The sequence below is a fragment of the Pelophylax lessonae genome (genome assembly GCF_965119305.1).
Source record: "Pelophylax lessonae genome assembly, chromosome: 4".
NCBI classification, from domain to species: domain Eukaryota; kingdom Metazoa; phylum Chordata; class Amphibia; order Anura; family Ranidae; genus Pelophylax; species Pelophylax lessonae.
In genome coordinates, this window is record NC_138771.1 from 288,369,624 (window position 1) to 288,394,701 (window position 25,078).

Consider the following 25,078-nt stretch of genomic DNA (forward strand, 5'->3'; position numbering starts at 1 on the left):
TGACATGTTTAAATGTCACTGCATTGACTTGCCTTTGTTCACTAAGGTTTCTTAATCACTATGTCCACAGCAACAGCATTATTCATTTGTTTTATTGTTTTTACTCAACAAACACAATCATAAATGCAGTTGGCAGCCAAGTGTGTATAAACTTTGAATAGCTAAACACCCCTAGCAACACAATCAACACTAGAATAATATTAATATATATATATATATATATATACACAGTATGTACAGCATATTGTAGAGTTCTTACAAAAATTGGGCATATTATATTATGTCTCCTGTTACTGCTTGCAAGACGTATTGGATGTTCCTCTGTTGGGTTCGCTATCTTCCCCACTGGGTGGAGGCAGGGAGCTACTGAATGTACCAGTAAAACCAGTACATGAAGAATGCAGTTCAAAGGCAGACGGATTGTAAATATCAGAAAAAGGTAAATTGTTAATAGCATGTTTCCTGCCTTTAACATCTTTTTCTAGTGTGTAGTTAATGTAACAATGCAATCATTATACCACTTATCAAAAATGTTTTATATATATTTCTCATCTTTGTTCTATTAAGTGTATCGTATGACTTTTGGATAAGGTGATAATTCTATGGAATTTGTTAAATTAAGTACCAGTAATCGTATGACTTTTGGATAAGGTGATAATTCTATGGAATTTGTTAAATTAAGTACCAGTAATTTGTTGTTTAAGGATATAATTAATAATTTTCAATACCAAATGAAAAAAACATGTTTTGCTTGAATTTGGGAAACTATTTTATCATGGTTGAACAAGCAAAAATACCCACATATCACATAACATAACTAAAAATGTTCAGAATTTATTGATTTATGCAGGTATATAGGATGTTCACCTTTTATTTCTAAAATATGGGGTTATTTTCTCAAACTTGAGAGTGCAAAATCTGGTGCGGCTCTGCATAGAAACCAATCAGCTTCCAGGTTTTATTGTCTAAGCTTATTCGAACAAACTAAAGTTAGTAGTGGATTAGCTACCATGCACAGCTGCACCAGATTCTGAGTGTAAAGAAGGTCAGGCTAGATGTACTTCCAAAAAATCTTCCTTTATTGATGCAGAAAGTTCACAACAACAATCTACAATGTATAAATGAGGGATATAGCATACAGCTAATGCGTTTCACACTGCTCTTGACCCTAAATCATAAGGATACATCTACACACAGGTAAATATATATGATAGGCACCAGATTCTCAGTGCTCCGGTTTTAGTAAATCAACACCATAGTATGGGCATTATATGACCAATTTCTGTTAATGGATTGGTCCACCCAAAAATAATATTTTGGTTTTCTGTAGTCACTGGAGAGTTAAAATGGCTTGCTACATATTTCTAGTGGAGAGAGCTTTCTGCTTCTGTTTCCAGGTCCACAACTTGTCATGGCCCCTACTAGATCCCTCTTCCCCGGAACTTTAAAGCCTATGCAGTTGAGTTACTAAAGGGAAATACGCTGCTCATTTTACAAGGGAAATTTGCTTTTGCTTAGAGAATGTAGTGAAAATTTACTTTGCAAAAAATACCCAAACATGTGCAAGGAAAATAAAAAATAGCGTATCTGCTTGTACATAATTAGATGATAGGCGTTTCACCTCATTCAACTGGCTAGGGGAAAAATTCCATTGTAAAGTGAACAGCCTATTCGTCTTTAGCAAATCAATATCTATGTAGAGGTGAAAAATATTTTCAGTTTTGGATAGAGTAGGGAGGGGTTAAAAAACCCCCTATTTGAATAGGTTTGCTGTCTGTTCCACTGGGAAAAATGTCCCTGTCCTGGAGAATCAACAAGAAAGAGAGGAACTCTCCCCAAATTAAGGGTAATTACATTTTTGTTGTCACCCATATATTTGCAACTATTGAAAATTTTACTCTAAACGTTTGGATTTCTAGTCACTTTATGTCACAGGAACAATGGTTATAAGGGCAAATAGCATAAATCTCCCCATCAGGGATACAGACAGCAATAGAAACAATACAGAAGGTAAGTATATAGAATAATGGTGGTGTGCTTTTCATCTGTGTTATATGTTAAATATACAATGCTAATTTACACTATGCATGTAAAATAAATGACATAAATGTGATATACAATCCGTGATAAAATCAGTGATAATCTATAATACAGTCCGTGATTATTAACAATACATGCAGTGTTATTGCAATCCAGATACCCATATATTGACGTTGTGATTTAATACTTCTTAAAACAAAACTGGTAAAGTGCTTGCTGTTTAATCCTTCCACCTACTGGAACGTCTCTGTGTTCAGTGCACACTTACCTACAGCACAAAGTGTTTGTGTAATGACCAGATATCTCCACCTGCAAGCTGCCACTCCTCTTATCTCAATGGGCCATTTGGATAATGTATGTAAATAAAAGAAGATGTTCCATAGTGTATTAGCCTTTAAAACTTTTAATAATCGTAAACATACAAAGATATACTCATATTTGGGATGTAAAAAACAAGCAATGTCAGATGCAATGAATACAAGCTGTGTGGTCTAATTGGACTCCGCCGTTAAAGGAGTCCCGCTTACTCACTCCACGGCTCCCCGACTCTGATCGCTGTGAGATAGCTGAGTCTGGCGTCACTGGCTCCTCCTACGCGTTGCATCACACAACATGTGACTTCATCAGGGCAGCTATGGCCCATTGAGATAAGAGAAGTGGAACCTGGCAGGCTTGCAGGTGGAGATATCTGGTCATTGAGCAAACAGTTTGTGCTGCAGGTGAGCACGCACTGCACACATAGGTGTTCTAGTAGGTGGAAGGATTAAGCACCAAGCACTTTACCTGTTTTGTTTTAAGAAGTATTAAATCCCAACGTCAATATACGGATATCTGGATTGCAATAGCACTGCATGTATTGTTAAAAATCACGGACTGTATCATAGATTATCACTGGTTTTATCACATTTGTATTTATTTGTATTTATTTTATGTTATTTATTTTATATGCACAGTATGAATTAGCATTGTAAATTTAACATATAGCACAGATGAATAGTGCATTACCATTATTCCTATATACATATCTGATTACCTCAAGTTTAACTTGAACTCAGTGGGAGCACCAATTCACTTCATCTATTAGGACTTCTTTCGTATTACATATAGCAGAGCACTTGTCTTTTATTATTCACTAATACAGAAGGTAACCCTTCAATACTCTGTTGAAAACTAAAAAGAAAATGTTTTGCCTGTTCCATAAGGACCTGGCAAATATGTATGCCACATTCTAGTGCTAGTGTTACAATTTATGTGTATGCACTTGTGTATACTTGCATTCTGAAAGCCAATTCTGAAATACAGAGACTACCATTGCTAACCTCTTTCTGAAAACTCTACCAGCCCAGAAGCCATGTTGAAGCTACTTCATTCACCACTTTCTAAATCACTCATCTGGGGCAAGCATGCAGATCAAGGATGTCAGAGTTAAGTCAGAACTCCTGCATTCTGCGTCTGTGACTCAGAAATTACTAAAACTGCTGATTTCAGCTACATAGTCAGGCAGTAGCATTTTCAGGAGCAAAGATCAACAATGGCAGCTTCCATGTTTTCTCAGTACATTGTTTCTCATAGGTTTGCGCAGCCTATTGCATTAGGGCATGCACCTTAAAGCTCAAAACACATGTGTGTGTCTACATACAGTATATATGCCCCAGCACATTGATCTCCCTTCCTGCACAGTGAAAGAGAAGTGCGTACGCACTTCTCTTATGGCAGAGCCAGTAAAAAGGAGTTCTTTCCTATCTTCCCGATGGAACACAGGGATAATGCTAATGCGCATTGGGTGATTAGGGTGTGCCCAATAACATCCAGAACACCCTGTGCACATGCGCATGTTGTTTCTCTTGTATCATGCCAGATTTTTTGACTGCTGATTAATCTGCAATAGCTTAATGAATCTTGAAAAGAAAGTAAGTTCTATATTAATATATTTCAGTTTGCATTACACAATAAGGCCGATCGCTCGGTTATCAGGGCTCCCTGAGCAGAGAGCTGGTCAGTTTTATTTCACATAACTGGAGTTCTGCTTTAAGACTGGTCAATTTCATAATGTCATTTTTCAACTTGCTCAGTGAGTGAATTTCAGTCAGTTTTTTTTTGTCTTGACCATAAAAATAAAAATATGTGCAAACTACTATAAACTGCATTTTAAAATAAAGAGGTATATGTATTAATTGTTTTTCTAATATTAGAACACAATACTGAAAACAATCCACACACTGCTCTATTAAATAATCAATTACATTATTCATAATATAACAATAAATTATCAGTTACGGCGTTAAACCACATATTGGTAAATTTATTTTAAAATATCTCTTTAAATTGATTTTAGAGTTACCTTATTAAATCCTGTACTGATAACCGTAAAGCAATGTCCACACAAACGAGGATAAATGGGTTTACAGCTTGGATGAACGTGCGTTTATTGGAAGTTAATGGCCGTGTCAATAATGTCCTACGTGACTTGTTCCAAGGCACAAGCATGAAACTCCTTCTTGAAAGTAAGTTTTCCATTAATTAAACAGATACTGACAAATGTTTGTCTTCTTTTTACAAGACTGGTACAGGTAAACTTTTTTATTACCTTATGTCACGTTGGTCTCATAACTATTTTTTGGCAAAGGGCTGCTTGCCCACATAACCATGCATTACTCCCTAGAGTACCTTTTTTCGGTATAATTTCTTCTTTTTCAACTTATGTTCCATTTTTAATTGCTTTTTTTTATGTTTTTTATTGTCATGTACCCCTACATTCTGTGTTCAGACTTTTTTTTGCTTTGACATGTTTTCATATACTTTTTTCTCTTAGTGAAAAAGTTGCTACCTCACTCCCTAGTTCTTCATGTTAGCAGAAGTGAATAACAGCCTTACTCCTCAGTGTTCTTACATAGACATGTATTGCAGAGAAAGAGAGGGGGCTTGTCTGAACAGATGTGTGTGAATTATTATAAGCAATTGTTTTTGTCTTGTGCTTATCAGATGACCTTGTCTTATTTAGACACCCTGCACAAGTGCTGTAACAGCAAAGTGGAGGTAAAACTTAAAATAAGGGTCATAAATATCTGACTACATCTATATAGTACTTCTGTGACTTCAACTAGGCTTTTAGCATGCATGCATATTAATTAGTCACTTCATTAAAAAAAAAAAAGTGTTTTCAGTGCCCATTGTGAATATTTTTAAACCTCAGCTATACCTTGTATAGGAGAACTACACTACACAAAGTTAACTTTCAAGTTGTGGATAGACACAGGAAGGGTTAGTGACTTTTCGCAAGTTTTGTACTTTTGTTTCTGCATTGGGAAGACCAACCTTTAATTTTTAATCCAATAACCATTGCTACCAAGACAGAAGTGAAAAGAAATCCAACAATTTTATGGCTGCCACCAAAGCAAGAGTAGAAAGGCAATCTTTCAATGGGGATATTAGTTCTTCTGATAATCGTCAAAGGTTTGCTTCACCCTGGAAAAATTGCAAATCCCTTTATATCATGTTTTACTTGCAAAGTTCAAACACGGACACTTCAGTCAGAGTTAACAGCAGGTGAGTATGGCTATACTTTTAGCTTTCCCCCCTCCCTTGTGTGATGACGGCACTTCCAGTTATCCCCCAATGCGTTTCAACGCCTATTGAGAACATCAATGTGAGGAAACACGTCAGAGCGTAACCTAGAAGTGATATCATCACACAACATACACCAGAAGGTATGAGCTTGTACACCTAGGACCCAGAGGAACAAACATTAGGAGCAATATACAAAGAGCCAATGTGGTTGTATTGCTAGAATTCATTTTACACAATTAATGAGAGATTTTAACATGTCATTTTCTTCTTGGTGCAAGGTATAGCACCACTGAATGTGAGTAAGATTACCTATTTTGTTACGTAAAGACAAGTTTAAGGATTTTACATAATGGCAACACTCCTTGTTTTCTATATAACTCCTGCATTAGACATCTGTGAATACAGTTCTATCCCTGTAAGAAGAGTGGTGGGTATTACAAAGTTGTTGTGGAAAGGAGATTTCCTATTAATTTTAGATTGTGGTAGAACATACAGTACCTTTGTGGATTTATTGATGAACATAAGCGATTCATGATTTACCTGTAGTGGGTGGTCATGTACAGTTGATTAGTTTGCTACCGTGACAGTGGTGGATCACTGGAACACTTTGGTGAAGACTTTTGCACAACTTGAAGATTTATTTGCACAGCACAATCGCACTTTATGGTGTTTATTATGCACTAATGAGAGACTATTACAATGCCTGAACATTTTTAGCGAGTTGATTTTGTTATTATATTATATTATATTGGATGGTCACTTTATAGAGTATTAGCTACATGGGCACTTGGATTAAACACAATATACCTTTTGTCTTAATAGTGTTTTAAGGGTAGAGAGCAGGTCAGCACTGTATAGTCTGGAGTGTTGTTATACATATGCCATACCTTGCTGCCATCTTCCTGTGCCTGAGTGGCCTCTTGTGTGCACTATGCAGCAGGGCAGCCCCTGGGCACATGGCTCAAAAGACAACAGCAGTGGCAGCAAATTATGCCATATATATCCTTATATTGTCCCAAGCTGAAAGAATGCACAGTATCTATGCAATAATATCCATACCTGGAGTTCAGCTTTAAGGATTTAGAAAATTAATTCCTTATTTCCTTATAATATGCAGAAATGAATAAACAGCTCAGGCCACAGGAGAAACAATCTGCCAAATAACAATATCATGTGAAATGCAGAATATAGCTTTGATTGAGTTATATCAATATGAAGGACCTTTTTCTTTACTAAAGTCTAATGTATTATATTGGAAAAAAAAATGTATTATAATGAAATTCATGTCCTCTGACGCTCAAGCTCTACACCTATCTTTTGGTATCTTCCAGGATTTAGGCAGGCATGTTTCTAGAGCAACAAACCAGCATTTTATACTAAGGCTTGACATTCAATTAGTTATTCTGCAGGTTATCAGCACCTGCTGCTTCCCAAATACTTCATAGTCACAAACTTACTGTGCTACAAATGATGAGGGTAAAACATACATTTGTCATCAAAGCAGCTTTGCAGAGTGTGGGTTAGCTACCATTTGCACCAATTGTCAATTCTCTGGACACAAGGAAATTGCTTGCAAATATCTAACACCTTGACAAAGTGAGCTGTTACTCAGAGCAAGAGTATCCTAGAAGGATGTGCCACGTCTGATATTCCATAGAATTTCCTTGACAATTTTTTAATCTGGTGTATCACCTAGTCTTTCCTTAACCTTTACAATTGCTCAGCTTGGGATGGGCATGCAAATACCTTGTATAGCCCACTTCCTCTTTCTTGTCTGGTAAAAAGTCAAGGCTAATGACTAGGGATGGGCCAAACACCCCCTTGTTCGGTTCGCACCAGAACATGGGAACAGGGAAAAAAGTTCTAGCAAACATGCAAACTCTATTAAAGTCTATAGGGTACAAACAGGAAAAATCAAAAGTCCTCAAACATGCAAACTCTATTAAAGTCTATAGGGCACAAACATGAAAAATCAAGTCCTAATTTTTAAGGCTTATATGTAAGGTATTGCCAAAAAAAGTGTGTGGGGACTCAGGTACTGCCCTGGGGGACATGTATTAATGCAAAATTTTTTTTTAAACAATTGTTTTTAAAGGAGCAGTGATTTTAATGATGCTTAAAGTGAAACAATAAAAATGAAAAAATCCTTTAAATATCATGCCTGGGGGGTCCCCTTAGTCTGCCTGTGGCAAATCTGTAGTATGTATGGAGCCTGCTGCAGCAATACTGCCATTTCTAAAGGAAAAAATGTCATTTAAACTTGTTTGCAGCTGGGAGGGGGCGTGGCGACCGCCAGCTAAGATGGCCGCTTAGCACAGGAGCTCCTGAGTACACCCAGCGAATCCCGGATCTACGACCGCATCTACGGCTGCTTCACCATCAACTCGGGAGGATAGTGTGTGTGAACATCCCCTGCACACCCCCGAGATGGCGAGAAGGAAGACTGGGGCCCCAGAGGTCCGCAAACTATCTGACTTTTTCCGTCCGGCGACTCCCGGTCTTCGGCAAGATGGCGCCTTCCCAGCCTCTGCCGCAACGTGCTAGTTCTCTAGCGGCGGCCGCATCTATGACGTCTTAGGGAGCGACAGCGAGCCCTGGGCGCCACATTTCACCTACCCCAATGAGGCCTTCCCACACAGGAGATTCCTCTCCCTCCTCACCATCCACGCAGAGCCCTGCAAAGTCTAAACCTCGGTGGGACACTGGTCATACGTCCTGTGACGATCCGGATATGGAGGTGAGCACACAGCCTACTAACAACCTTCTGCCCTGGGCCTATGTACCCCCTCCAGACCCCTTTGCTGCAATTACCACTACGGGTCAGCCAGTGTCGGATACCAAGCTCAAAGGAATGATGTCTATGCTCAATAATTCAATGCAGGCTAACGTTGCAGCGTCTATCTCCTACTGTCAAAAAGAGCTACATGGTTTAGGGGACAGGGTACACAATCTGGAAGACAAAATGGAGGAATTCACAGCCTCATACAATGGGCTGGTAGACTCCCACACATCCCACCAAGAGGACATTCACAAGATACAGGCTAAACTGGCAGACCTGGAAGACAGGTCCAGGCGCAATAACCTTAAGCTTCGTGGCGTCCCAGAATCTGTCCTACCTCACCAATTACCAACCTTTGCGAGGGACTTATTTCAAAAAGCGGTCCCAGAACTTACAAATGCCAACCTTACAATAGATAGGATCCACCGCATCCCCAAGCCTTCCTTTCTACCACAAGAGATACCAAGGGACGTGCTGCTAAGAATTCATTTCTTTCAGGCCAAAGAAAAAATATTAGAGTCTTTCAGACGCAAGGATCGCCTGCCTGAACAAATTGGTTCCATTCAAGTCCTTCCGGACTATTCACAGTACACACTGCAACTACGACGCAATTTGTTGTCCATCACCAAGGCCCTCCGCAATCACAAGGTGATTTATAAGTGGAAGTATCCAGCACGGCTCTGCGTGACACACCAGGGCACCACGTTCCACATCACGTCTTTGGATCAAGGCATACGCCTGCTCCGACAATGGGGAATAGTGCCGGACTCCCAAGAACCCCCTACTAACGCCACCGCACTCCCTCCACGGCATGTCCAACCCGAGTGGAATGTCGTGGCTAGATCCTCGAGATCCAGATCACGCCACAAGTGATAGAAGCTCTCATCACCCTCGCTGGGTGGATCAGGCCCCTCTATGCTGAATGAGCACCTGCCAACGTGCTTTTCACCCCCGCTGCCATTGCAACACCTGTTGCACACAACTATTTTTTACCTCACCCTTCTTTTTTTCTTGTTTTTGTGTGTTTTTGTTTTTGCCAGTTTTTTACAGTTACAACTTGAAATCCGTGGATTGGAACCCCCCGTGGATGTAAGCTCGATCCATCGTCGTCGCCTCTTACCATGGGCGGACTGGATACTTCTCATATGGAACTTGCACCTTTTCGCTCCAGCCCAGACCGGAACTCTACGACGACGGACCTCTCAGGTACTTTTTCTTACTTGTCCATTCACACACCCGATATCCCTTTGGAATGTCAGCTTTTCTGACTATGATGCACCTCAGGCCAAGCTACTTCTACTCCGTTGGCTCGTCACCCTCCACACCCAGCAGGAACTGTACCGGACTCCACCATGACTTTGCAACTTCTCTCCTTGAATGTTAAGGGGCTTAACCACCCCGTTAAAAGGTACTCTATGTGGAGGGAGGCAACCACGTCCAAGACGGATATTTTAGCGGTGCAAGAGACACACTTTAAGCGTGACCACAGCCCTAAATGTACGCACCCGGACTATCCGCATATCTTCCAAGCCTCCTCCACGGAGAAGAAAAGAGGTGTATTTCTAGCAATACGCTCTTCTGTGTCGTTCTCTTACTCTAAATTGGTACAGGATATGGAAGGCCGATACATAATTCTTGTCTGTGTAATTGACAACTGCCCTTATACGCTGGTTAATGTATATGCCCCCAATAAGCATCAGCTGCGATTTTTACGCAAACTCTTCACGAAAGTAGCTAAACTTAAATCAGGCAAATTGATCATGTGCGGTGACTTCAATTTAGTGATGAATCACGCCATGGACTCCTCTTCCAGAGGCGCTTCGAAACTGCCCTCTCTAGCTTCTCTAGCGCATGCAGAAGGACTCCATGACGTGTGGCGCTACCACCATGCAGAAGAAAGGGACTATTCCTTCTTTTCCCCTTGCCACCACACGTACACCAGGATAGATATGTTTTTCGTAGATTCCACATTGCTACCGCTCGTGACTAACACCTCTATTTCCCCTATCACTTGGTCCGATCACGCTGCGATCCTAATGTCACTGTCCAAGACCCCCTCTACCCCTTCCTCCTTTGTTTGGAGGTGCAACAATTCTCTCCTATCTGACCCTGATTCACTTGCACACATACAAAGCCAATTACGAGAATTCTTCTCTATCAATGCCACTCCCGATGTATCCCCTTCCACGCTGTGGAATACCCACAAAGCATTTATTCGGGGGGTGCTGATTCAACTGGGGTCCCGCCTCAAGAAGAAACGACACGCCAAAATGCTCAGCCTCATTGATGACATCCAGTCTCTGGACGTGATCAACAAATCGTCCCCCCTCGGCCGCTAATTCGTCCAAACTGACTTTACTCCGGGCTGACCTCCGTCAACTTTTGACGGAACAACACGATAAGATGCTTGCACGCCTTCGCTTACGTTACTACTCTTCGCATAATAAAGCGGGGAAATTCCTTGCGTCCAGACTGAAAGCGAAGCGGGTCAAATCCAAAATTGACTATATATCCCACCCGCACACCGGAGCTAAAGTGATGCATCCCCAGCAAATCACAGATGCGTTTGCGGACTATTATAGTTCCCTATATAACCTGTCTAAAGACCCTGACACACCTCAACCTACCGACTCAGCGATCCAAGACTTCCTCACCCGCATCAACCTCCCCACACTCACCGCAGAATCTCTAGCGAAACTTAACGAACCGCTCACAATTGAGGACATTAACCAAACGCTACAATCCCTACCCTCACGCAAAAGTCCGGGCCCTGACGGGCTATCCAACGAATACTACTGCACCATGCAATCAATCCTGTCCCCACATATGCTGAACTTGTTTTCAGAGACAATCAAAAATGGCTCCTTGCCCCCCGACATGCTTCAAGCCAATGTCATCACCCTTCCTAAACCTGGGAAGCCCCCAAATGCCCCAGCCAATTTCAGACCCATATCTTTGTAAATACTGACATAAAAGTGTTCGCTAAAATCCTAGCCAATAGACTAGCCACTGTCCTACCAACACTTTTGGCTGACGACCAGATGGGGTTCGTAAAAGGCAGGCAGGCCCCTGATGCCACCAGAAGAGTGGTCAATTTGATTCACCACGCGGAGCGCACACAGACGCCTTCTCTGCTTCTATCTATAGATGCAGAGAAGGCGTTTGACCGCGTCCACTGGGGTTACATGAAAGCAGTACTTCTCCGCTTTGGACTTTCCGGCCCAATCTTGTCTGCCTTCCTAACCCTCTACTCCTCTCCGTCGGCCAAAGTGCTGTCGGCGGGAGTCCTCTCCAAACCCTTCTATATTACCAATGGCACTAGACACGACCTCCTGCGTTCCTTCAGCAACGTATCGTATTATAAGGTAAATTTCAGTAAATCTGTTGTCATGAACATGGGTTTGAGCTCCAAAGCTCGCTCCCACCTGCAATCTACCCTACCGTACACCTGGGCTACTACTCCGATACGCTACCTTGGCATTAACTTAACGTTTCCCACCGCAGGACTGGGGACTTCCAACCTCTCGCCCCTACTAGCCGACATATCGGCAGATGTCGCAAAATTTACTTCCACAGAACTATCATGGACAGGTAGAATAGCCGCCTTTGAAATGATATGTCTCCCCAAAATACTATATATATTTCGGACTCTCCCAGTTTCTATACCCCGTAGATATATAATGTCCTTGGAAAAAATCCTACGTACGTGTGTGTGGCAAAGGAAAAGGGCGAGATGCGCCTATGCGCATATGGTACGACACAAATCGATGAGTGGCATTGGCTTCCCTGACCTCCTTGATTATTATCACGCATCCCGTCTAACACCGTTGAGACAATGGTTCCATAGTCCCCTGCTCTCCCTTGGCTTCCAATCGAAACCTCCTTATCTAAGGTAGTGTCACTAAGCACACTGCTTCTTGCAGACCATTGGAGGAAGCTTCCACTGCATTCTTATCCCATATCCACCCAAGCTTCCCTGCTGTCATGGAGGTACTTTCTCGCCAAACTCCCTGACCACCAAAGTCTTACCAAAATGCATATACCTCTCACGGCTCTCCAGACGCTTCTCCCCAGCACCAGTCTTTCTAGATTTGTGCAGGCAGGAATCGCGGATGTGGATCAACTCTTCCATGAGGACAAAATTAAATCATTCCCCACCTTACAACAGGAATTCAACTTACCCAAACAGGCGCTGCTCTCATACAATAGTGTATCAAGTTTCCTGCGCAAATACCCACCCCCTAAATTGCAGCTGCATCCAATGGTCTGGCAATTTCTCTCTGGCTCCGTTACCAAAACTAAGGGGATATCCCTGTTTTACAACTCGTTTGCGCTGAAAACTACCTTCTGTAAGACACCGCACATGATCAAATGGGAATCAGACCTTAAGATAAGTCCCACCGAAGCTCAGTGGCGAATGGCCTTCAGAGCATCTAATATAGCATCCCAATGTGTTTCCCACTGGGAACAGGCCCAAAAGCTGCTTACAAGATGGTACTTAACGCCCTACAGACTGTCAAAAATTTATGCACAGTCCCTTATGTTGGAGAAACTGTGACCACGTTGGCACGATTCTTCATATCTTTTGGCTATGCAAGGGCCTGACTAGTTATTGGGGCAAAGTGTTTGAAATAATTTCTGTTGTTACTAGCATTCTTAACCAGCCCGACCCGGCTCTAGCCCTTCTCACCCTAGGGATTGATTTGTTTCCACCCTCCTCGCGGACAGTAGTGGTACACATACTAATAGCAGCCAGACTCACTATAGCGCAGTATTGGAAACAATCCTGCGTACCCTCCCATCTAGAGGTTATTAGAAGAGTCAATCAGCAATACTCCATGGAGAAAGCTTACGCATATTCTCTTACTCGTGGCACAAGATTTCATAAAGAATGGTCATCGTGGTCACAAAGTCAATATTTTAGACACCCCTGTTGAAGACTAGGTTTTCGTTATTGATATTGGTTCTGGAACTTGCTTTTTCTCTAGCTTAACTCTTTAGCTTGAATCCTGGCATTGTTGTTGTTGTTGTTGTTGTGTTATTGTCATGTCTTTACTACTATGTATCGTGACATTTTGCAGATTTTTGTCCTTGTCTGTTTATTCATTGTTATGTGAAAAATTCAATAAAAATATTGAACAGTAAAAAAAAAAAAAAAAAAAAAACTTGTTTGCAGCTGTAATGTATTGCCGACTCCCGACAATACAGATAAAAAAAGAAAAAAAAAACGATGTCCGGTTCCCCCCTCGCTTCCCCCCAGTCCATACCAGGTTCATGTAAAAAAAAAAAAAAAAACAGCATAGGGACCCCCCAAAATCCATACCAGACCCTTATCTGAGCATGCAGCCTGGCAGGTCAGAAAAAGGGGAGGGGGTGAGCGAGCGCCCCCCCCCCCTCCTGACCCATACCAGGCCACATGCCCTCATCATTGGGGATGGGTGCTTTGGGGCAGAGGGGGCCCCACCCAATGGCACCTTGTCCCCATGTTGATGGGGACAAGGGCCTCTTCCCGACAACCCTGGGCTGTGGCTAGGGGGTTTACCGGAATCTGGAAATCTGGAGATCCCACAAGTGTCAAAAAGTAAAAATCACAGCAAACAGTTGTTGACAAGTCCTTTATTAAAAAAAATAAAATAACGTAAATCCATCGTCAATCATGACGCTCGCCAAACCCGAAAACCCCAAAAATATAAAAAATAAAAAAAAAGCTCTGCCTCTTGGGAGGCCTCCCATCGCCTGCCTGATCTGTGCTTTGACAGTTCTTATAAAGGCAAGGGGCGTGGCCACCTGGGTACATCACATGTGTGACGTCACATGACGTTACACAACATCAGAAGGGGTGGCACCCCATGGGGGGGGGGGCCACATCGTTATTTTTCTTAATTCAGTCATGGGGTTCTCCTTAAAAGCCATACCAGACCCAAAGGGTTTCCCCAAGCTGTTTTTATCCCATTTTTTTTCATTTACATTTTTTTTTTACAATTATTTTATTAAATGCATCTCTCAGTAGGGAAACCTTAACAACCTATTGCGCTCAACGGGCGAACATCCTGCTAGGTGCCAAGAAAGTTCAGGTGTTAGGCCAGTACCTGAATGGGTGATGTTCAGGCCAAACTTATGCTCGTCCCAAACCGTTAGCTCATCCCTAGTGGTGCCTGAATACTGTAACCCCTCACAGTTACTCTTTCTGGGTGCAGAAATGGGCCCTGATGTTAAAAATTAGGGGGAAAAAATTGTTATTAAATGCACCTGTCAAACAAGTGCAGAAAAATTGGGCTTCGGTGTTGGTGAAGCCTGAACACTGTAACCTGTTTTAATATTGTTTTTTGTAAAGTTTTGTTTCAATGTAAAGTAGTGAGTGTACAGCTTGTATAATAGTGTAAATTTGCTGTCCCCTCAAAATAACTAAACACACGGACATTATTGTCTAAACCGCTGGCAACAAAAGTGAGTACACCCCTAGGTGAAAATGTTCAAATTGGGCCAAATTGCCATTTTCCCTCCCCAGTATCATGTGACTTGTTAGTATTACAAGGTCTCAGTTGTTAATGGGGAGCAGGTATGTTAAATTTGGTGTTATCACTATCACTCTCTCATACTAGTTACTGGAAGTTCAACATGGCACCTCATGGCAATGAACTCTCTGAGGATCTGAAAAAAAAAATTGTTGCTCTTCATAAAGATAGCCTAGGCTATAAGAAAATTGTCAAGACTCTGAAACTGAGCTGCAGCATGGTGGCCAAGACCATACAGCAGTTTAACAGGACAGGTTCCACTCAGAACAGGCCTCGCCATGTTCTACCAAAGATGTTGAGTGCATGTGCTCAGCGTCATATCCAAAAGTTGTCTTTGGGAAATACACGTATGAGTGCTGCCAGCATTGCTGCAGAGGTGAAGGGATGGGAGGTCAGTCTGTCAGGGCTCTGACCATACGCCCCACACTGCATCAAATTGGTCTGCATGTCTGTCGTCCCAGAAGGAAGCCTCTTCTATAGATGATGCACAAGAAAGCCTGCAAACAGTTTGCTGAAGACAAACAGACTAAGGACATGGATTACTGGAACCATGTCCTGTGGTTGGATGAGACCAAGATAAACTTATTTGGTTCAGATGGTTTCAAGCGTGTGTGGCGGCAACCAGGTGAGGAGTACAAAGACAAGTGTGTCTTGCTTACAGTCAAGCATGGTGGTGGGAGTGTCATGGTCTAGGGCTGCTGGCACTGGGAGCTACAGTTCATTGAGGGAACCATGAATTCCAACATGGACGGTGACATACTGAAGCAGAGCATGAACCCCTTCCTTCGGAGACCGGGCCGCAGGGCAGTCTTCCAATATGATAACGACCCCAAACACACCTCCAAGACGACCACTGTCTTGCTAAAGAAGCTAAGGTAAAGTTGATGGACTGGCCAAACATGTTTCCAGACCTAAACCCTATTGAGCACCTGTCGGGCATGCTCAAACCGAAGGTGGAGGAGTGCAAGGTCTCTAACATTCACCAGCTCCGTGATGTCATCATGGAAGAGTTTAAAAGAACGTCAGTAGAAACCTGTGAATCTCTGGTGAACTCTATGCCCATGAGGGTTAAGGCAGTGCTGGAAAATAATGGTGGCCACACAAAATATTCACATATACTCACTTTTGTTGCCAGGTGTTCAGACATTAATGGCTGCATGCTGAGTTATTTTGAGGGGACAGAAAATTTACACTGTTATACAAGCTGTACACTCACTACTTTACATGTAGAAAAGTGTAATTTCTTCAGTGTTGTCACATAAAAAGATAAAATAATAGAATAAATATAACTAAATAAATAAAGAGAATAAAAGATAAAATATTCACAAAAATGTGAGGGGTGTACTCACGTTTGTGAGATACTTTATGTGTGTGTGTGTCTGTGTAAATCCAGGAAATGAAAAGGCAGCAGCTTCAGTTGTCCACAGTTAAAATGGCTGCAGCCAGACTTAGTGGAGACAGATTTTTGCAGCATATTTGGCAAGTATAGAATCACAGTATATATAAAATAATATGCAAAGTGGTTGGAGGGAAGCTTCATAATGGCAAATATGTTTTTATTACAAATTACAAATTAAGTTAGCAGACTGCAGTTTCTCTTTAAAGAGGAGTTCAAGCTGTGGAAAAAAATTAAAAGTCAGCAGCTACAAATACTGTAGCTGCTGACTATTAATATATAGATACTTACCTGTCCAGGGAGCCCGCGATGTCAGCACCCCAGTCAATTTTCAGGTTGGCTGCCGGGTGCTGCCTCCACCATTCGCTGTAAGGGAGACTGGCAATGAAGCCTTTAGGCTTCACAGCCGGTTCCCTACTGCGCAAACGCGAAGCTTGCTGCGCATTCTGATTGGCCCGGCGGCGGGGGGAGGGGGGAAGGAGAGACTGGATGGAACTTCTGAGGGATGGTGCCACGGCGCTATCTCCCGGAAGTGGGGAAGGGTACCTGTCAAAAACAGGTACCCCCCCCGAAAGGTGCCAAATGTGGCACCGATGGGATGGAGGAAGCAAATGAGCGGAAGTTCCACTTTTGGGTGAAACTCCGCTTTAAGGACCCGGCCTATTTCTGACATTTGTTGTTTACAAGTTAAAATCAGTATTTTTTGCTACAAAATTACTTAGAACCCTTAAAAATTATATATATATTTTTAGCAGAGACCCTAGAGAATAAAATGGAGATCTTTGCAATACTTTGTCACACTGTATTTGCGCCACGGTCTTACAAATGCAATTGTTTTGGAAAAAATACACTTTTTTGAATTAAAAAATAAGAAAACAGTAAAGTTAGCCCATTTTTTTGTATAATGTGCAAGATGATGTCATGCTTTAAAATTGCGCATGCTTGTGGAATGGCGACAAACTTCGGTACTTAAAAATCTCCGTAGGTGACACTTTAACATTTTTTACAGGTTACCTGTTAAGAGTTACAGAGGAGGTCTTGTGCTAGAAGTATTGCTCTGGCTCTAATGACTGTGGCCATACCTGGTTTGAACACCGTTTACATATGTGGGCGCGACTTGCATATGCGTTCGCTTCTGTGCACAATTTTTCTTTTTTCTTCTTTTTTCTTTTTCTTAACTTTTATTCCTATTACAAGGAATGTAAACATCCCTTGTCATAGAAATAAGCATTTCAAGTCCTCTTTATTGTGAAATCTGGGGTCAAAAAGATCTCACATTGACACTTAAAAGAAAAAAAAAATTGTATTTTACATTTGCCTAAAAAAAAAAAATGGGCCCTTAAGGCCATTAGGCGGAAGTGACGTCTGATGTCGCACCAGTCCTTTGAGGGCATAGAATCGAGTGGGGGCCATCTTGTCCTCACTCGACTTCCTCCCCATAACTCCACCAGATCGAATAGTTTCCGCTGCTACCGGGGGAAATGACAGGGAAGCGGTGGGAGGGGGGCACCTCTCCTGTTGCCCGTAAAAGTGATCCTGTGGTGAATCTGGCACCAGGACCACTTTCATCGGATTCCGGATCACCAGCTTTAAAAAAACAAACAAAAAAAAACGGGGTTATGACAGCTAGCTGCTGCAACAACCCCAGTTTTTAACATCAAATTACCAATGTATATACAGGGTGGACAGTCGAGTAGTGGTTAACCTCTCTTAGGCAACAGCCTGGTCAGATTGGCTCTCCTTAAGGCCAGAAAACACTCTTCAAGTGTATCTTCATACACACTGCTTGTGCAGCAGCTTGTCCCCAGGAGAAGAACCCTAAACCATAGACAGCCCCTTAACTGAAAAGGTTGTGCACACCTACATAATCAGAATGCTGGTTTCCAGTAAAATGTGGACCCAATCTAGGAGTTACCAATCCAGCAGAACACTGCAAGACACAGAGCCCCTCATCCTGAATAATTGAGGACCCTGGATGACCTCTAACCCTTCTGACACTGTGACAAGGCACAAAAATCTCACAACACATACTGTACTAGGGCCAATTTAGACAGGAGCCAACTAACCTACCACCATGTCATTGGATTTTGGTAGAAAGCCGTAGTACTTATACAAACACAGGAAGAATATGCAAACTCTATGCACCCTGGTGCTGCAAGACAGAAGTGCTAGCCACTAAGCCTTTGTACCACCAATTTTGTCACTTTTATCCTGGGTAAAGAAGCTGAAATCTGCTCTCTGAGGATTGTGATTGAATTAACACAAAATCCTAATTTTACAACCTATAAACATTCTAACATAGTGTGGACCTGAATTGAATGTGTTTGGTAGCAAAATCAGAATTGTATTTTAAAATAAGGAAATATTATTTTACTGTGGGGTAGCCCAGTAGCTAAGGGGTAAGCAACTAAATACATTTTCTGCATTGAGTTTATATGTTGTTCCCGTCCCTGCATTTGCATATTAGCAGATTAACCTACTTTGACACAAAACTGGTCCCATGTGTATGGTTGTAATATGGACGTTGGACCGTGAGCTAACTTATCAGATGGACAATAATGCATACTGTTATTGTTATCTATAAAGTGCTATGGAAAATTGTTATACAAGTTACGTAAGTGGGTAAAATAAGTACACAGCTGTTTTCATTTTCATTTAATATTTTAGCATCTACTTGTTAAAAAACCCAGTGACTATGGTAACAGACATAGCAGGTGACTCTAAAATAGCAATAATATTTCTTTGCAATAATTTGTTTCATAAAGATTGCTTCAACATACAATGAAACAAATGTACTGTTGTTTTAAATAATGTGTAGCACCCTCCTAGGTAGGTGCTAGAGAGTGAGTATAGTTTTGGCTCTGTTTGCCTACCAGAGGAGCAGCAGGTAAATTCTACATTGATTTTTACTTAACAGAGAGCTGGATCTGTGAGTTAGGTCTGCTCATGGTGCTTAGTGTGTGATTCACCTTGTCCAGTAGGGAGGCATATTGGACAGTGGAGAAAACCTGACCAATGGGTACACAGGCTTTGATACAGCCCCAGTGATTGGCACAGACTGGTTGTCTCAGTGCATTGTGGGGTGTGGTATAAAAGCCAGCTGCACATGTGCTCAGGGTCTTTGGCTGGTGAGCAGAGTCCCAGAAGGAGAGTGGCGGCTGCCTCCTCTTCTGCAGCAGTTGGTGTATGGTCACAGGCAGTCGGCCTGGTGAGCCAGAAGGAAGGAGCTGAACCCAGAGGTCCAGGAGAGCTGACTAGAGGGGTTGAGACACTGGAGAACCTGGAAAACACTATCATGAGTACAGGGGATCGTGTCTAAAGGCCTGACCAGGAAGGGGGCCACCCCAGAGTATAGTAGTCAGAGGACGGGTGTCAACTGGTGGAGTGAAAGGGGGTGCTAGGCGAGTACCCTGAAGATATTTTGCAACCAAGTCCTTTGTTCAGAGACTCAGTATCTACAATTCATCTAGTGGCAAGGTGAAATTTGCAGCCTGGCTGCATCTTCAGATAGAAGTCTTCAGAATTGGGAATAGTTCAAGTTCCGGACTATCCCACTCTTCCCTTCTCCCATCCCTATTTAAAATAAAATAACAAAAACAACAACCCCTAGATTGTTCATTGACTGAGCCAGAAAGTAAAGTGTTACGTTTCTGCATGCAGTTGCTAATGGTAACCCAGAGGGACCCGAAAAGGGGAGAAATTTAGCAACCCACAAGGGGGCAGTGCTACAGATGTCTACTTAAAGACACTCATCATAGGTTGAACTGGATGGACTGGTGTCTTTTTTTGAAACTTCACTAACACTTTAAGTGCTTTAGTGTACTGGATATCGAAAATGTGTTTCCCTAAGAAACTCTTAAGGGGCTCAGATCATTGGAACCTGCATTATGCTTATCCATTGCAGCAGGTCTGAAGCATTTGTTAACACCTATATTTTCGTAAACCGACAGCTGAAGAAAATGATTTCTAGGTAACTAGGTAGTTATAACCGAGATCTACTATTTCATAAATAAGCTAAGGGCTTTTTTTAACCTGTTAATTAGAAGCCTTAAGGCCCGTACACACGTGCAGATTGTCGGCCGAAAAGATTCGGCCGCCGAACGAGCGGCCGATTTTCGGCTTGTTAGTATGATGCTTCCGACAGCCGACAGCGCACTTTCGGCCGAACAGAATCTGTCGTGCAAGCATTAAAATTTTTGTATGCCGACACCAGAACGGCCGATTGTTCGCAAGTCAGTACAGAATTCGGCCGACAGACAGCAGATTTGCAAGACTGGGCATGCTCAGAAAAGAAAAAACACAGGGAAAGTTAACCATCACATGACATCACTTCTGCAGTCGGCTGTTGTTGGCCGACAAAATTCGTGTGCAGTCTTTTGCACTTTTCAGCGGACACGACAGCCCGGGGACAAAAGACGGATGATCGTTCGGCCGACGATCGGTACGTGTGTACGGGGCTTTACACCTATCATAAAGTGTCCAGATGCCATGAAATTTGTACGTACAACCAGTTAGAGCAGTATTTTTCAACCTGGGTTTCCTGGAATCCTATGGTTCCTCCAGTGGTTGCTAGGAGTTCCTCGAGCAATTGGAAATTGCTGCTTCTCAGATAAGTAATCATAGAAAACAATAATCTTTTTGTCTATCTGTTAAGAGGGATTATTTCCAATGACCACATTAGTAAGGAGCCTTCTTCCCACTGACTATCACGCTATTGTACTGTGAGCTGTAGATATAGTAATTATTGGTAGGCATTCCCTGATCCTGGAAAGTTATTTCAAGTTAAAAAGGTTGAGAAAGGCTGAGCTAGAGAGATTACAAGGTACAGTTTTATCAAAGCAACACAAAGAATTGGATGTACCTAAAAAGTGAAAGCAGTTCTTTCTCCTGTAACCCAATGTCCTCACTCCAAAAACCAGCAACATTCGAACCACTTTAAGACAAACAGGGGGACAAAAGGATATGACATGGTAGGGTCAATACCTCCATCCCTAAAGAAATTGAATAAATATAACGGAGTTTGGGACTTTAACCACTTAAGCCCCGGAAGATTTTACCCCCTTCCTGACCAGGGGGTATTTTGCGATTCGGCACTGCGTGACTTTAACGGACAATTGCGCGGTCGTGCGACGCTGTACCTAAACGAATTTGACGTCCTTTTTTTCCACACAAACAGAGCTTTCTTTTGGTGGTATTTGATCACCTGTGCGATTTTTTGATCACGCGCTATAAACAAAAAAAGAGCGTCAATTTTGCAAAAATAACAATATTTTTCACTTTTTTTATATGAAATTCCCCCAAAAAAAAAAGTAAAAATCAAAATTTTTTAAAATTTTCGGCCAATTTGTTTTATGCTACATATGTTTGGTAAAAAAAATCGCAAAAAGCGTATTTTGATTGGTTTGCGCAAAAGTTATCGCGTTTACTAACAAAGGGAAAGATTTTTGTCATTTTTGTTGTTTTTTTTTTAACGCGTAATGGCGGCGATCTGCGATTTTTTTTGCGGTACTGCGACATTGGGGCGGACAGATCGGACCCTTGACTGACATTTGTGACACTTTTGGGGTTACCAGTGACATTTCTACAGTAATCAGTGCTATACATATGCACTGTTACTGTAAAAATACACTGGTTGTGAAGGGGTTAACTTTATTTGGAAGGGAGGGGCTGTGTGTATCCCTAGGGGCGTGCTTTCTACTGTGATTGGCTGTGGCTTGAGCTGTAAGGACACTGATCAACGGATCTACATACTAGATCCGTTTTATCAGTGTCTTTACAGCGAGGAGAATGACAGGCAGCTTGTTTACACAAGCTGCCTGACATTCTCCCTCTCCCCCGCCGATCGCCGAGTGACCGGCGGACATCGTGTCCGCTGGTCACACGCGCGGGGGGGGTCCGTGACCACGCGGGAGCGCGCCTCTGGGGGCGCGCGCTCGCTCCCTAGACCCTCACAAGCTAGTGACGTAGCCCTACGTCACTTTGCCTGTGAGGGGCTGACTGCCTACGTAGATCGGCGTTAGGCAGTCGGCAAGTGGTTAAATGAAACTGCAGGTGCAATCTGGGGAAATTGTACAAATGTATCTAGACATGTATATATTGGTATAAATGTGTATAAGATCACAGCATAATAAAACATAATTTATATGAATTGACAACATTTTATTCACGTAAAGAATATATGGTAGATAGTACAGTGATAATGGTAAACATGATCAAAACAGCTGATACCATAAAATACATATTAAAAAACATGGTTATACACGGAATAACATGATTGCACATATGAAATTGATATTGACCTAAATAGCTCTCTGATCACACAACGATAAAATACATAGTATAAAATTAATAAACAATTATTATTTGTAACTAATTCATAAAGATATAATGGTAATAGACTGTAGGATGGTATGGTGTAACATCTAGAGTAGCTCTACGCGTTTCATGAATATGTTCACTCATCAGGAGCAGATGCGAAGGGTACAGATGTATAATCTATAATAGAATATAGACTCGTTGAGTGGATATGCCAGTTGGTAAGGGAAGAGAAGGAAAAAAGAAGGGGGAACAAGGCTAGAAAGAAAGCACAAGGCAAATTGGTTTTCCTCCTCATACTTACAGAGCTACCAAGGTATCCAAAGTAAACCGTAAAAAGGAGGAAGTTTGAACATGAATGGTGCCTGGGGAATGTCTTTTCCGGGAGCTGTGGTAATAGGGTACGTGGAAGTAGCCAAACTCTGGCAGCAAAGTGAATCATAGGGTAATGTGGTAGTCCCTTAGGGGTGAATGAAAGGGGGGAGACTTCAATTATTAAGTATAAATATGCACCATAGGCAGAGTGGTCAACGGAAGTATAGGTGAAATGGTGACTGGGACAGAGAAGTGGAGGTTGGTAAAAAAGTGAGGACATAGTACACCGAGGTTAAGAGATTTTTTTTTTTTTACCAACCTCCACTTCTCTGTCCCAGTCACCATTTCACCTATACTTCCGTTGACCAGTTTCATTTAAAGTCCCAAACTCCCTTATATTTATTCAACATTCGAACCACCTCATCTGAGTTGAGTCATCCTGGGCCCTACTTAGCCTGTGCCTGGACAGTGAAAGGAAAAGCGGTACAGTGATGAGCTAATCTCTTCTGTCGTTCTCCTATCTCCTCCTATCAACATGCATCTTGTTAGCAAAAAAAATGATTTGATTCTTGTATTACTTCATACTCCAGCCCTGCTGTACAAAGCCTGTAAGAGTCTCTTAACCAGTCGCAAAAAATGTATATAATGATGTATTAATGATTAGTGCTGCATTAATTTGTGTTTTTTTTTTTACATCTGCCTAAAGTTCAGCTTTAACTTACAAATAATGATAGATCATTTACTGCTGACTTAGTACCAGTTCCATGGTCACAAAGCAGCTTTTCTTCTTGGACCCAAACTCTATCACATATAGTGGCATCATAAATTGATGACTTTAGGTTTAGAAGGTATCAGGGCAGCCACAAGCTCTCAAGTTATTATTGATCAACTGCCAGAAAGCGGTCTAGCCCCAACTTTTATCAGGGGCATTCCTGTTGCTGAAATGTAATTACAACACAAATGATGACACACTATCTTGTGGGGAACCATCATGATTGCTTTAAGAAATCATGGAGCTCCTTACAGCCTACCTGACAATTCTGAACCATACCCGTACCTACCCTATGGTCATCAAGATCAGTGGAGACTGTATGTGTCAAACTACTGACTGAACTCACCTTTCTTCATTGAACACAGCTGAAATCGAGTTTCCATTGACATTCCATATGCTTGAAGCTTAAATCCCTCAACAGATCTTTAGCTGTACCTCCTCATTCAGCTCTCAGTGTCACTCAGTGGTCCTGATCCAGCTCCTCCTTGCCTGTCATCTGTAGGGGAGGAACAGGATTGCCACTTCTAGACCTCATCTATAAAGGTACTCATTCTGCTTCCAAGCCATACCCTGGCCCCCTTGCTTACCAAATGCATAGTTGCCAACATTTCTGGTCTGCTTAGTTTACCGGAATCAGTACAGGAGTGGATCAGAGACTTCTGACTTGTGGCCCGGCCACTTCCGTCCTGTGCAGCAGCAGTCCCCTCTGCCTCTCAAACTCTCAGCTAGCCACGCCCTTGCTCGCTCTTGATCAATTCCAGAAAGCACCATGAGACTTGTGGTTTCACTGACCAAGCCGAGGAGGTGATGCTTTAACCATGTCATTGCCAAAAGCCTCCAATATCTTTGACGGAGCCTGATTTTTGGGATTTTGCCCGGGACACGGTCAGATCGGGACATCGGTCTGATTTGTCCCGGGACTGTTGGCAACTATGCAAATGGGGCCCAGGCCCGGTAAGGGAGTAAAGCCTCTAGCCCTCAATTGGCATTCATTGGAGGCTTATATTAATTCATCATCTGATTTTAAACTGTCTCATGCTCTTTTCCAATAATTTGTAAACTGTGCTTTCAAGAATATTTCCTATTCAAGTTGTGTGATCAGAAACATAGAGCAGCGTCTAGACTATTATGTAAAGTATTTGCCATATGAAATAACATAGGAAAGTATAAAGACAGAATGGAGGAAGAAAGTAGGAAAACAGCCATGCACATAAAGCCGACACAGACATACCTAAAGAAAAGTTTGAAATGATCACATTTAAATCCAGGCTTGCTGGAAATTCAAAGTTTTCCCTGAAAATGTTAAATAGTTATTGATTCCATGTTTATCCCTTAACAAGACTAAACCCATTTTAATTTTGATCAACATCTGGTACCTA

The 25,078-nt window shown here is 42.1% G+C and overlaps 1 protein-coding gene across 1 annotated transcript in view; it reads left to right on the forward strand.

Annotated features, from left to right (window-relative positions):
- Positions 1-4,414: 4,414 nt before the first annotated feature.
- Positions 4,415-25,078, forward strand: part of LOC309552612 (uncharacterized protein) — a gene marked incomplete at both ends in the record, with an annotated part of 398,170 nt that continues 377,506 nt past the window's right edge. Inside the window, one exon of the mRNA XM_082253553.1 lies at positions 4,415-4,544. Within this exon, the coding sequence (XP_082109679.1) occupies positions 4,415-4,544 (130 nt within the window). The remainder of the gene's footprint in view (positions 4,545-25,078) is intronic.